At 44.0% G+C, this 15,302-nt stretch overlaps 1 protein-coding gene across 1 annotated transcript in view; it reads right to left on the bottom strand.

Annotated features, from left to right (window-relative positions):
• Positions 1–5,966: 5,966 nt before the first annotated feature.
• Positions 5,967–15,302, bottom strand: part of LOC306923496 (endosome/lysosome-associated apoptosis and autophagy regulator family member 2-like) — a 30,498-nt gene continuing 21,162 nt past the window's right edge. The window contains exons 15-22 of the mRNA XM_079501623.1: positions 14,175–14,348; positions 13,404–13,587; positions 11,136–11,232; positions 10,918–11,019; positions 9,903–10,029; positions 9,549–9,727; positions 9,160–9,331; positions 5,967–6,804 (exon numbers count right to left, since the gene is read on the bottom strand). Of these exons, the coding sequence (XP_079357749.1) occupies positions 6,736–6,804; positions 9,160–9,331; positions 9,549–9,727; positions 9,903–10,029; positions 10,918–11,019; positions 11,136–11,232; positions 13,404–13,587; positions 14,175–14,348 (1,104 nt within the window). The 3' untranslated portion in view covers positions 5,967–6,735. The remainder of the gene's footprint in view (positions 6,805–9,159; positions 9,332–9,548; positions 9,728–9,902; positions 10,030–10,917; positions 11,020–11,135; positions 11,233–13,403; positions 13,588–14,174; positions 14,349–15,302) is intronic.

The following is a 15,302-nucleotide window of genomic DNA, read 5'->3' as shown; positions in this document are numbered from 1 at the left end:
TTGCACCGCAGTTAAGCTTGGCATCTCAAGCACCCAAAATTATTAGGTCTCTTAATTGGCATTATACTCAATCCCTCTACAGACTTCTTCCCTTTTCCCTTTATTCAACCTGCAGTGCAAAGTGCAGTGTTCTCCACAATGGTCTCTGGTTAATAGTTCTATAAAATAAAATTCATTGTTTTGTCCTGCTCTAGGCCCTGGGCTTCGAAACGAGGCATAATCTTTGTGTGTGTGACTATGTGTGTGTGTGTGTGTGTGTGTGTGTGTGTGCGTGTGTGTGTGTGTGTGTGTGTGTGTGTGTGTGTGTGTGTGTGTGTGTGTGTGTGTGTGTGTGTGTGTGTGTGTGTGTGTGTGTGTGTGTGTGTGTGTGTGTGCGCGCGCCCGTGTGAGTGTGCGCCCGCGTGTGTGTGCGCCCGTGTGCGTGCGTGCGTGCGTGCGTGCGTGCGTGCGTGCGTGCGTGCGTGCGTGCCTGCGTGCGTGCGTGCGTGCGTGCGTGCGTGCGTGCGTGCTTGCGTGCGTGCGTGCGTGCGTGCGGTAAAGTCAAGCCACAGTCTACTCTATTTGAACTGTGGAAGTGGCCAGTCACAAAGCAATAGTGCAGTGTTACATGGTGCGTGCAATAATGAGGCTATATGATGACATCATAATAAACAGTAACAAGCAAACCATGATGGTGTGGTGTGGTGTGTTCTTGTGTGCAAGATCCACAAACTAATGCTGTATTTGTACAGTAGGTAATGGTATGTTTCACAGCATATATGTCTCTCTCTCTCTCACTCTCTTGGTCTCTCTCTCTCACACACACACGCACGCACGCACACTCACACGCACGCACACACACACAAACACACACACCCAATTCATAGGATGTGTTGGCAAATCTTGAAAGATGTCTGTGACACTCAGCCTAATCTGTCCCCAATGTGATGGCACTCCAATTAAAGCATCTAGTGGAATCTGCTCCCTGCCTCGGGACAATGAACTCCACTGTGCCACCACTGCACATGCAGGGTGAAAGACACACAGAGAAGGCAGGAGGATCCTTTCCCCTCGTCTTCCACTGACCTATCCGTGAATGAAGACAGAGCAGGGCTGATGGTTTCTGCAGGAACATGACAGAAGTTGTCCATGACGCCAGTCACCTATAGAGGAACATGACAGAGGTTGTCCATGACGCCAGTCACCGATAGAGTGTCACAGTCCCAGCCTTCTTTCAGAACGACGAGGGCCCCAGAAGAGAATTTCCCATTCATTTTTCCCATAGATGTTTCCTGACCTGACGAAGATGTAACTTACACATCGAAACGTTGTCACCTTTTATTTGCACCCTGTTATAATAAACCAAGGGCCTAAATCGTCTGAACTGCTCCAGTGCCTTCTTGTTCACACACTCTAGTCTATATGAAGTACCTTAAACTACAATATTAGCCCCAGACACACACACACACACACACACACACACACGCACGCACGCACGCACACACACACACACACACACACACACACACACACACACACACTCACACACACACACACACACACAAACGCACGCACGCACGCACGCACGCACACACACACACACACACACACACACACACACACACACACACACAGACTGACAGACAGTGGCGTGCACAGATAGACACTATCACAATGGGGCTCAATGGCAGATATTGGCACGTCAAAAAAGCACTTTCACCTAGAAACTCCATTATAATTCAGCTTACTGTGGAGACACATGCTGGAACTTTTTACTTTGAAATGATTTGAGTTATTTAACTTAAACGCCCAATGCATTCTCAATATAGGTAGTAGGTTTGGTAATAGACAATAGGCTAGGTAGCCTAGGGCTAGGCAGTAGGTTTGGTAATAGACCCTAGACAGGCTAGGTGGCCTAAGGCTAGGCAGTAGGTTTGGTAATAGACCCTAGACAGGCTAGGTAGCCTAAGGCTAGGCAGTAGGTTTGGTAATAGACCCTAGACAGGCTAGGTAGCCTATAGGGCTAAGCAGTAGGTTTGGTAATAGACCCTAGACAGGCTAGGCAGCCTAGGGCTAGGCAGTAGGTTTGGTAATAGCTAGGATAAGTACAGTATAGAGAATCAGGCTGCAGGCACAACAAAGCATGCCCTCTTTTTATTTTTTTAAATGTGGTGACCGTGAGTGCATGTGACCTTTCCAAGGTCACCCAAGGTAAAAGGTGACTAAATATATCCATGTGACTTCCTATTTGTTGACTAAATGCAATTCATTATATGTCTACTGTAAATAATTGTAATAATGACCAATGACCAATGATTATGACAAATGACCTTGACCCCCAAATCATTTAACCCTTCCAATGTTCAAAGGATATTATAGGATATTAAACCTCATAAATTGAATAAAGATAATTCTTTGTTCTGTACTGGTCAAAGATAACATGTAAGGCAGTGGCTCAGAGCAGCTGCATGAGAATCCCCTAAAACCTGGTAATGAGCTGGGGTGAATAATACAATAATGAATCCTATACTCTGTGCCAACTCATTATTATCACAAGCTCCATGTATGCACACATGCAGCCTTGGAAAACATTTACATCTGGAAAGGATTTTGTTCATTTAAATTGTCTCGTCTGTTCAGGAAAATTATATCTTTTACCTTTTAATTATTAAAAACACGGCTGCTGTCAGCAGGCAGATAATTATCCTTATTGTTCTTTTTCTTATAAGTGTTGATTTCGTCAACTAATACTATGACAAAAAATGTTCGTCGACTACCTTTTTCACTGACGAAAACTAAATGGAAACTAAATGAAAACTAAGCTATGATGACTAAAACTAAGACTAAACATATTGACAATTTCGTCAACAAATAAAAACTAGACTAAAATGTTAGGAAGGGACTATAGGACAAGAGATCCAGTATAAGTCATTTTACACTTTGCTGAAAGTAGATGATACAAGCTGAAAATGCGCCGCAGCGTGACGCGTTGTCTATTTTCAGCAAATGTAAAATCAGTCATTACGACGGCATCAAGGCCCGCCAAAATAGATTTAGATTTAGTCGACAAAAATCTTATGATATTTAGTCGACTAAAACTAGACTAACACTAAGACATTCCAGGTGATTAAAATGTGACTAAAACTAAATGTAAACTCTTCAACAGACTATGACTAAAACTAAAATCAAAATGTTCTGTCAAAATCAACACTACACTGGGATGGATCAATATCTCTGGGTCATTGCTGATGTGTGTGTTCCTTGTTGCTATAATTGTTTTTGTCCAAGCAGACATGTCCAGTAACTGGGATTAGGTTAAGTATCACCTTCCTTTAAATTGTAACCAATTTCAGGGTTAGGGTAGTGGTTAGGCCACTGTTGGATAACCAGACCAACGGCCTCCTCTGGTGGTAGACTAGGGTCATTACATTGAAAACCTCGCCAAAATGTGTCACATGCCATTTTGAATCAAATGTTAATGTGGTCTAGATCAGTGGTTCCCAAAGTGGGGTCCGGGGACCCCAAGGGGTCCATGAGGGAGTTCCAGGGGTTCCCCAGCTAAATGATAGTTTGGAACCAAATGGACCCTTATGGGTCTGTAACTCTGTGTGTACAAAAGGAACCAAATGGACCCTCCCTAACGGGTCCATTTGGTTCCATTTGTACACTAGACACTTTGTTCCATTTATACACTAGAGTTAAATTAACATTCATTGTACAATATAAATTGGGGGTCCCAGAGAAAGAAATGCCATTAAATGGGGGGCCGTAGACTAATGCATGTCATGAGAATCACTGCTAGAGCTGTAAAAATCTTCTCTTATGGGGGTCCCTGGCATATCTCTTCAAATGGGGGTCCGCGGGCTAATTAGTGTTAATTTGGTTTGTGGGAACCACTGATGATCCTGTCCTGACATTATTTTGGGTGTGTTCCTGCAGTTTCAAGGAAATCCATGCAAATGTATTTGTTGATTGGTTACATATTTCTTTATGTCAGCATCAATGTCTGTAGAGTGGACATACTGAGAGGGAAAAAACATACAAAAATAAATGCAAAGTTGTACAGAAACTTAGTCAACCAGATTGACTTGAACTGTCACCCAGACAGGGCAAGTGGTCAAGGAATTGGAGTGTTAATAAACCATGATGCTACATTAATAATGTAGCATTAGATAGTATCTATCTAAATTACAATAATTTTGCATCTGCCAACAACTAAATAATGAAAATAATATAAATGGTCAAGTGAAGATCATTTTTAAAGCATCTCGGGGTGTAAACACTGCCTGCATACCAGCATCTGAAATTTGCTAATTTATTAAGTCTTTGCATTGCACTTGAGTGACTTTGACCTCGGAGAACCAAAAGTGAATCATGTCTTCAGCAGTCCCAAAAAGAAAACAGGCTGAAGTTTCGCCATGACGCTCGTGAAGTACGAGCGACATGTGAACCATATGGTTACCCGGTTACTATGCCCAGCTGTTCCCACTGTAGCACCACTCCTTAGACATTGTTAGATGCTAATGGATCGATGAATTAAAGTACAACACCTTACAGTAATACGCATGCTTCCCTGTATTATTCTGTCTCTTCCCTTCCTCCCCCTGCAGTGAACATCACACGGACAAGTTCTGAGTGAAATGTAGGTTAGAAATACATTTACAATGTTCTGCCATCATCCTGCTTTTAGTCCATTATCAGCTCACCAGGGACGTGCAGAGAATGTTAGAGAGGCATTTTGAACATAGCGGATCTACAAGGTAGTAGATAAGCTATTTTGGGGTCACGACCCAGCACTCTTTAGGTACTGTGATGTACACAACATGATGGATAAATCCTTTCAATGCATAATGCTGCGGTCAAGTTCAGGAGAATTTAAAAAAAAAAAAGGAAATTCTCCTGAATGCTGTGTTCTGGTATGGCATGGAAAAAGGGAGCATTTGCATTTCTTTCACCATAGTAAATGCTGCATTCATGGTGTAGAGACTGGATGGAGAGGGCAGTTATTTTACAGATGGGCAAAAGGGCAGGGTCTCAAGACCCCTCTGCTGTCCATGTGTGCACGTGCATGCCTGCAGCTCACATTTAATTCCACGTTGATAAAGCTCTTTCACTTTTGCACTTTTATGACTTTGTTTCTGCCGATATAAAGAGCAGGATTTTAACTTGTAATTGTAACTGTGTAATTCGATGACACAAACCTTATCTCTATGTGTGTGTGTGTGTGTGTGTGTGTGTGTGTGTGTGTGTGTGTGTGTGTGTGTGTGTGTGTGTCAGACAGGTAGAGATAAGAGTGAGAGAAAGGAAGAAATAAACTGTACAGTTTATCAAAGAAGGAAAACAGAGAAAATGTGTGACATAAACTAAAATTACTACTAAATAAATAACATAGGCTCATTTTCGTACTTATATTGATCCCAAACAACTGGCCATGGGGTCTATTTGCAGAATTGCCCGTCGCCTCAGATTCTGATACGTTAGATCAGGGGTGCCCAAAAGGTAGATCGTGATCTACCAGTAGATAACAAAGGCTGGGTAGGTAGATCACATATGACATGCCCCTCAAGAATATTTAATTTAAATGTATTTTTTTTTATTGACATTAAAAGCTCAAACCCACAACGAGTGTTGCTGTGCACAAAAACGTTGGTAGCATTTACTGGTACAAACTACCAGTAAATACAAAAAACTTGACATATTCCATTTATCCCCCTCTATTTCCCATTCCAAGTGCATTTGTCTTGTATGTAACGCCAGCTCTGCTATTCCAAAGCCCCCTCAGGTACATTTCTTTTCGGTGGGTAGATCTTGTTGAGCTGGTCATTTTGAAAGTAGCTCTCAAGTCAAAAAAGTGTGGGCACCCCTGCGCTAGATGTTCGAGAACATTGAGTCTAGTGTCAAATGATGTCTTTCTAAAAAGAGGCAGAAAGGACCCCCACATGTCTTCAAAGAAGAAAAATTAGTAAATAAGACAGTCTCCCTGTAGACAAATACAATTTATTCATCCGTTGTTCATGGACAGAGAAAGTCAACAAGACGATCAGCATAGTTTGACATCTTCATTCATGACTGGGCTGCAAGCACTCCTGTCAACGCGACTGCCAGCAGCCACACACACCAGTAAATGAACAAGTGAAGATATACTGGCTGTCATGTACAGTATGACCAGGTGATGTTTGCGTATCCGTTTTCATCTAGGAAGGGACATTAGAGATACTACAGATGGCCACATATTTCAACATATGAATTTTGACAATGGCTATGGCAAAATGCAACAGTTATCCATCTGGAAATATCATCGGACAACATTACAGTGACAAATAAATTAAAAAAAATAAAAGCAACAAACGGAAACACATGAAATTGGTTCTCTTCTTTTCCTGAGCATTTCCAACGCACTCTCTCTCTGACATCAGTTCAAAGTGAGCATGTCACACTCCACCAACACGTTGAGATGGACTGCTCTCGTGTACCAAGCTTCTAAGGCCACCAGACGGGCGCGACTTCTCCGAACCCGGTCACAGCAGGTGCGTGGTGTCCATGTGTTTCTAAACCAAACACACACGCATATGCACACGCGCGTGTGCGCACACACAAACACACACACACAAGTGTGTAATATACAGGTTCCAAAGCTCATAAAGGAGGCATTTTATTTGGGGGGTGGGAGGGGGGGGGGGGCTTTTTACAGTGACAAGTCTCTTTTAGGGCTCCGTTTTTGCCCGCGCCCTCTGACTCACTTCCTGGTTCACTCTCTTAACTCCACACTAATGCTTTTGGATGAGAAGAGTTCAGCTGCACATGTTCGTATTTCTCTCCATTTCCCTAAGAAAGAAAAACAACAATAATTATTTCACATTGTACTAGCCATTTCAATGAGGCTCTTATCCAGAGCAATTCACAACAATCACAAGTAGTACAACCGGGTGCAGTCCGACACCCTACCCAAACACTAACCTAACCCTGGCCTAACCACACACGGACGCAACACATGTGGTGGGCGCAACGCATGTTGCGGACGCAACACATGTGGTGGGCGCAACGCATGTTGCGGACGCAGCACATGTCGCAGACGCAACGCATGTCGCGGACATGCATGTCGGGAGCAACGGGTGATTTGCACATGCTTGTCAGACTTTTGGTATGTCGGATAAACATCCGCACCCCAGTACAACCACGGAACAAAGTTCAAGAACTAAGCATTAGTTCACCATCAGAGTACCAAAGTCCTAACATCAAAGCTCCAGGTCATAATACTAGATTATCCCAGTCCGAGAGGATTTGGATTTTTTTCCTGTAATGATATTGATTTTGTTGTTATTATTCATGTCATGTCTAGTATGAATTGATTGCATAGGGCCTAAATGGAAACAAGACCGCAAGGACATTGCTATTCCTTTTGGAATAAGTGTTTGACTGTACTCTGCTGCTGTTTTTACATTTATGTAAAAGAAAATGTTTCTTACATTTTTATGCCACGATTTTGTAACCCATTTTTTCACCCAGTGTCAATTATTATCTAATGTAATGCTGGGCTCTACACTCCCTCTGCCAACCTGGGGAGAGCAACGGACTGACCTCATGCTTCCTTCAATGCATGAGGAGTTCAAGCCGATTTCTTTTTTCACCTGACAGGTGGGAGTTTCCCCGGTTGGACGTAGCGCGCCGTGGAAGGAACACGTTATTCCAACCGGTTCCCAGCAAGCCAAATGACGTCATGATGACGTTATGACGTCCTCCGGTGACTCCGGTGACATTCAGGACTAGGCCAGATCACAGCCTGGGCTGTGATCTGGCCGTAAAGATCATCCCCATGATGATCTTTACGTTCAGGACCAGGCCAGATCACAGCCCATATGGGGATGATCTTTACGTCATTTCCAGGACGTCTTCACCAGTTGAAATAATATAGCTTATTCTGGGCTATATGATTTAAGATGATATGGCCTGGCCCTCTATTGCACTCTCTCTGATTCATCCAGGGACGTCTGTATTAGTGGGCAGATTTTTTGTTCATTGAAATCAGGTGATATTCTGGGCCAGATCTGACTAGTCTTGGTTTGACTTGATTTGGCCCCAATAGAGACGTCATGAATTTGTCCAGGTCCTGACCGTGCTTGCTGGGTTCCCTTTCCCCTCCATCAGGCGCCCCGGCTGGCCAGGGGGAGGCAGTTTTGCATTTATGTCTAAAAAACTATTCAATCAATCAATCAAACTGCTGAGCGACTTATTCTAGCGTAAAATTTTAGGACTGGGACTCGATTAAAAAAAATAATCTAATTAATTTGAAGCATTGGAATTAAGTAATCGAAATTAAAAGAGATTTTGGTATATGAGTGAATCAATGAGTTTTTTTAAATCTGAAATGTGTCCAGTATGAATGAATGAATGAATGAATTAATGATTTTATTTACGTGTCTGACTGCCTTTTGCAGCCCATCCCTTACGGCAGCGGTATCCCAAAGTGGGGTCCGCGGACCCCTAGGGGTACACGACGCATAGCCAGGGGGTACCCGAAATAATTCCAAAAAAATTAAAAATTAAAAAACATTAAAATGATGTTTATCTACGTGGTCATTTCTGCCAAGTTGCGCAATAAACGTATTTTTTTGTGTTGTTCATTGTGTTTCTCCCATGTTTGCTTTGGGCCAATAGCTGACATGATTACTAAAACTACAACATCAGTCAACCTGTCGTGACCCCAAACAGTAACAGCAGGACGCATGCTGCAGAAACAACAAAAAGACTCAGGACACTTGAAAGGTTTCTGCGGCCGCTTCAGATGAGGGGGTACCTGGAAAAATGTCTACCCCAAAAGGGGTACCTGGTCCAAAAAAGTTTGGGAACCCCTGCCTTACAGGATTATTCAGACACAATTCCAGTAAGAAAGGTTCTGTGGGGCCCGGATGGTTAGCTCAACTGTCTGGGCACCTAGGCTGCCGGCCTTTGCTGCGTGTCATCCGCTCATCTCTCTCCCCATTTCCTGTCAGACTACTTTCAACCTATCAATAAAGGCAGAAAAAGCCCAAAAAATATCTTTAAAAAAAAGAAAGGTTCTGTGGTGCAAAAACTATGCACGATTTAATCACGTTATTGTTTCTGTAATTAATTCACCTCAATTAATCAGTTAAAGTCCCAGCCCTATAAAATGTACAAGGAGGGACCGTGGTGGACACTCACCTTGGACGCAATGGCTTTGAGTTTTCCCAGCAGCGAAGGCTTGTGGTACACCACCTCGTCCTCCATGTCTCCCTCGTTCTCCTCCCCCTCCATCACGGCACAGCTGTCGGCTCCCGGCATCTCGCACTCCTTGTTGGCGGTCATCACCAGCCTGGAATACTTATACTGCAACCTGCAGGAACAATAAACCCAAGGAATCAATATAAAGAGGGAGAACGGCTCAATTATGATTATGCGTCAAGATGACTGAAATTGGAACTTCTGTGAAGGGGAATTGGAAAGGAGAGGAAGGCTGTAAGTAAGGAATCAAAGAGGCAAGCAGGAGGGAGTAGCAGTCTCCCTCGGTAGCGCGTGGCAGTGTAAGTGCGTTACAAATAAAACGTGCAGACCTCTTGTTCTTCTTCCAGAAGTAGCAGGTGAGGGAGACGAGCAGTACTGCTGTGAAAGCTGCTATCCCTGCGCCCAGGCGCACCCAGAACTCTATGCTCTCGCACGGCAACACCTTCTTTTCGGGCAAGGGCACTCCTCCCATGCAGCGCTTTGGTTCATTCCACACATACAGCATTTCCTGCGGAGTACGGGCGAACGCACACATAATGAGAACGGATTTGTTTTTCTAAATTAAAGACACATTGAGACAGAAACAAGCACACAATGGCAAACACACACTTACGCACACACACACACACACACACACACACACACACACACACACACACACACACACACACACACACACACACCTGGAGTCTTCCGTTGCAGGCCCCCTCTATCCTGTGATAGTCCATCTCAGTGCATGTAGGACACGCCCCAGAGCTCTCCCACAGGAAGTGAAAGGTGCAGCCGTCGCATGTTCCCGCGGGGCACTGACTACAATGGCCAAACACAGATTGGCAGATTGAAAAATGATTGTTTAAATCCAACCAGTTGGCAGACAACTCCATTAATATATTCCCTTGTAGCTGTCAAGTTCGTTCTTAGCGTACCTTCCAAATGCTGTAAGAATTTAACATGCAAATTGGAGACATTACCATCAACTGGGCAAATTCAAATAGACTGTCTAAATATAATAAACAATATCAGTGAATGACAGTGGAGGAATGCGCTTTATCAGTGTGAAAACAGACTTGTTGGAAAATTGAGGCAATCTGATGAAATCTGACAAATGAAACGTAGCCTGCGGAGTTAGTTCAGTCAGACATACTCGAGGGAGTTCATGCGGTGCTCAAAGGTGCATACTACACTCAAGGGGTTAACATGCTGAATTTCTATGTGGGTGTATAAGTGTGTGCAAGTCCCACACGTCATTCGCTGATGTGGCAGTCAGCTGACCAATTGGGTGGGCTACTTAAGCTCTCTAGACTGTATGCTCTTCCTGCCTTCCTCTGCATATGGTTCCTGGTTGTTATGTGATGTTTGCTCCCACCACCACCCCAGCACCACCGGTGGGCTCTGTTATTTATGCTCCCCATGGGGGTTTTATTGTATATCTATCTCCCTGCTCTTAATGTTTTATGATGGTGTTTAATTGCGCCGAGCAGGGAGAAAATGCAGCAAAGCCGAACGCCAAGTCAAATATCATATGCACACTTGTATTCTCATTCTATATTGAATATTGGTTAAATCTATTCGTGAGTTGTCTGACTGAACTGAATTTCTTATTTGTTACAGCATACTTTGCAAAAACAACGATAGATGCAAACCTAGCTATTAATATGTATAAAGATAGCACACAAACAGTCATACAACATGAAATACCTTGGCACTGTAATCTCTCCTTTCATGCTCTTCTCTGGATTGCAACGAAGCGTCACCACTGTGCTTCGGCCCGACTCGCACGAGGAGGTCGGCTCCAAGGAACTGAACGGCACATAAACAGCAAATGTGAACAACAAGCTCAAATATTCTGTACGTATTTTCATGTCAACATACAGTATAATGTTATTAAATGTGAACATGCAAGATGGCAGCAGTACCGGTAGTAGAAGTTGATATCGGGGACTTTCTTGATAGTCTCTGGGAACAATTCTGGTCTCGCCCTGATTGCATCCAGTGTGCTCTCAACTGTTGCTCCTGTTAAAGACATTATATTGTAGATAGTAACTATGTATTATAGTAACTGAAAATCATGTACTAAACGTGTTGTTTTCTTTGTTCTGTGTCTGAGAGAAAAGCACCAACTCAAATCCCGTACATGTATAATGTAACATTATACTTGGCCATTATACTTGGCCAGAGCAACAAACCTAAAAATGATTTTATTTCTCTCACAACAGAGAGGAAATTGCAACGATAAAAAATGTAATAAAATAATTGGCCTCAGGTCTTACTTAAAGGCCTGACTGCTTATAGATCTGCTATATTTCAATAGCTAAAAGTATAACATAATGCCTTAAAACACCAAAAGGGGTTCCCGCCCAGAATGGGTTAAAGGAGCATTCAGTGATTTGGGTGATTTGGAAAAAAACCCGGTCCACCCACAAGATGTGCACATGCTCTACAGTGGCGGGACGCGCAACAGGCCAACAGCACGCACAAGGCCCGCCTCTGCTCGATCATGATTGGAGGAAGGCCCCTCTCTATCCTGATTGGATGAAGGATGGGCCCCCCACCAAACACGAAACCTAAGCTATTTTGCCTCCAGGGGTGAACTGGGGACAGGGAGGAACTCCTTATATGGTAAGCACACTCTATAGTAAGGAGGATTATCACAAAAAAGAAAAAAGAAAAGTGATATTTGAATTAAGTGAAATCACTGAAGATACCTTTAACTTATTGATACCGGATTAAAAGATCAGCTTGAGCTGTCGATCCCAATGTTCAACCTATGTTATGTATGGCACTGGTTCTCAAAGTGTCTCCCTCAGGGGTCCCTGGACCCCTGAGGGAGTTCCAGGGGGTCCCAACTAAATGATAGTTATGAACCAAATGGACCCTTATGGGTCTCTAACTCTGAGAGTGTACAAATGGAACCTGTGATGATATTAAAGGTTATGCAGGGGAAGTCGGGCAGTGTTTCTCCTGTGTATATGTGTAGTCTGCATGTGTGTGCGCGCGCGCGCCTGTGTGTGCAGGCTCGCGTGCGTGTGTGTCGTGGTGTGAGTGGGTGATTGTAACAGGGGGAGTTCCAGGAACAGACGCAGCCTCGCCGGATTGGTGCACAGAGGACGACGCCAAGTTTAAAAGGCTGTCAGAGAGCCGGTGACAGCGAACCCGTGCCTTCCTGACTCCCAACCCGTCCGCTCCGTTGTTAGCAGTAGCCATTTGTGCATGTGAAGCTCTGAAAAGATATGTAGTCAAATACAACATTGCCGCACTTGATCCAGTATGTAGCTAACAGATAACAGATCGACTTGAACACGGCCTCCTGCCAAGTTCTGCTCCGCTAGACGAGGGCTCTCAGCTAAAGATAAGGGAGGGGGGCTGATCTTTTGTTTTCCGTTTATATATTGTTTTCTGACAGGGAGGTTAGTGATTGTATTTTGGTTTTGAATTCATTGAGGCAAGCATTCACTTTTTCTTTCTAGTTTTGTTTTGATGTTCAGTCCTCCGCTCTTGGAGATTTTGTACCCGTTGCCTGAGAGAACAAATAAAAAGAAAACATCGAAAAGTAAACTGTTTGGACGGCGGTTTTCTTGGGAGCTGGGAAGGGCGGTTTTCCACACTTTATGTTGTCTCGGTTCCCCTAGACCGAGACATCACAGAACCATTAACATTGATTTTACTGTATAGATTAGGGTTCCAGAGATAGAAATGCCATTGAATGGGGGTCCATAGCCTAATGCATGTCAAACTGAGGGTCCTTGAAATTAAAATGGTTGAGAATCATTGCTAGAGCCGTAAAAATAGTCTCTTATGGGGGCCCCTGGCATATCTTTTAAAATGGGGGTCTGTGGGCTAATAAGTGTCAATTTAGGGGTCCTTGATATGAAAAGGTTTGAGAACTACTGATGTATGTTATGTTCCCATGCATACGAACCCAGAAGTCTGTCCCTAGCGGACAGATTTCTGGGTTCGTATGCATAGACTGTGAGGCCAGTATACTAACCAAGGAATCTGTCCGCCAGGCTGATGGACTGTGAGGCCAGTATACTAACCAAGGAATCTGTCCGCCAGGCTGATGGACTGTGAGGCCAGTATACTAACCCAGGAATCTGTCCGCCAGGCTGATGGACTGTGAGGCCAGTATACTAACCAAGGAATCTGTCCGCCAGGCTGATGGACTGTGAGGCCAGTATACTAACCCAGGAATCTGTCCGCCAGGCTGATGGACTGTGAGGCCAGCGCCGTGTGGAAGCCCCTCCCGTTAGCTGGGATTATGGTTGATTGACAGATGAATGTCTTCACCGTGTTGGCTCCTTCTCCCTTCGTCTGTCCATCGGTGACGGACAGGTCCGTGACGTTGTCCGTACACACTGCCATACGGCCCTGACACACAAACACAGCGAGGTGAAATGTAGACATGGACAAATAATAAAAGGGATTAAAAGAAAATAATTTGCTTTAAACGCCTGTCCCTATTTTGGGTATGTCATTATAGGCGAAGGTTTGTGTTTTTTCTTTGTGTGCATTTTCTTGCTCTGATTTTCTTTTTGGATGATATTTTTTTTATTTGTATCTGTTAAAACCTAAATAAAGTGTTGATCATAATCATTATCCTGCTATAATATAACAAAAATCACTCTTGTGTTAAGTGAGGGGCGCTCTTATCATACATCATCATACATCATCCGTGCTCAGCCAATCAAATAATCCGTGCTATAAACACATTCCGTGCTCATACACACAAACACACAAAGCTGTGCTTGTGTGTTTGCTGTGCTTGTGTGGGGCTAGCGCCCCTCAAAAAGGAAGTGGTTGAGTGTGTGTGTGTGTGTGTGTGTGTGTGTGTGTGTGTGTGTGTTTGTGTGAGTGCGTGCGTGCGTGCGTGCGTGCGTGCGTGCGTGCGTGCGTGCGTGCGTGCGTGCGTGCGTGCGTGCGTGCGTGCGTGCGTGCGTGCGTGCGTGCGTGCGTACCTCTCCTCCACACAGGCTGATGTTAAAGTGGTGGAAGTACTTGGTGCCCTTGGAGGTGAAGCTGGGGCCGTTCATCAGTGAGCCAACAGAACCCAGGGAGCTCAGGTCAAAACTCAGGGTCACGTTGGCCTCAGTGTGGCTGAAGTGACAGTCACTGTAGCATAAACTGTGCTCCTACAAAAAAACAAGAACTGCCAGGTATAACAAGCGATGTCTCCGTTGTGCATCTGTCCCCCTTTATTATTATTATTATTATTATTATTATTATTATTATTATTATTATTATTATTATTATTATTATTATTATTGTCTCCACCAGGCCGAAGGCATGGGGAGAGAGTATGTTTTGCACTCCGTCCGTGTGTGTGTGTGTGTGTCCGTCCGTCCGTGTGTGTGTATGTTTTGCACTCCGTCCGTGTGTGGGTGTGTGTGTCCGTCCGTCCGTGTGTGTGTGTGTGTCCGTCCGTCCTTCCTTCCGTCCGTCTGTTACCAGCTAATCTCCGGCACCGTTAACCTGGTCGATGCCAAACTTTGCACACACACTCCCTGGATGCCAACGATGAACCTCTGCCCCGCATTTTCCAGAACGGCCTGTTATAGCGCCACCAGGAGGCCGACTTTTGTAAAACACATTTTTTGATATTACTCCTCCAGATTCTGTCCAAAAATCTCACAAATCGTTACACAGTATCTCTATGGTCATGTGCTCAAGTCGGATCTGTCCGATATTTCATATTCCATCCTAATTGGCTATAATTGGCTTTCACAGTTTGCAAGATTGCCCCGTTTTGAACAAAAGCCTCAAATCATGAACGCAGCATGCAATTTACGTGAAATCTTTCACACATTTTCTTACTAGGCTGAGGAATATATCCCACCCTTTTCACATTGGCCTGTTATAGCGCCACCAACAGGTTGATTTTTGCAAAACACATTTTTGGAACAAAATGCCTCAAGTCATCCAATTGCCATCAAAGGCAAACATGTTTATATTACTCCTAAACATTTTGCCAAACATCTCACACAGTCCTATCCTCCTGGTGGAGACCTGTGCCCAGAAGGGCACTTTTTCTAGTTATTATTATTATTATTATTATTATTATACAGCCAGCAAGTCTAACATTCTAA

Source organism: Electrona antarctica, assembly GCF_951216825.1.
Source record: "Electrona antarctica genome assembly, chromosome: 5".
NCBI lineage: Eukaryota > Metazoa > Chordata > Actinopteri > Myctophiformes > Myctophidae > Electrona > Electrona antarctica.
This window is presented reverse-complemented; position numbering and strand designations above follow the sequence as displayed.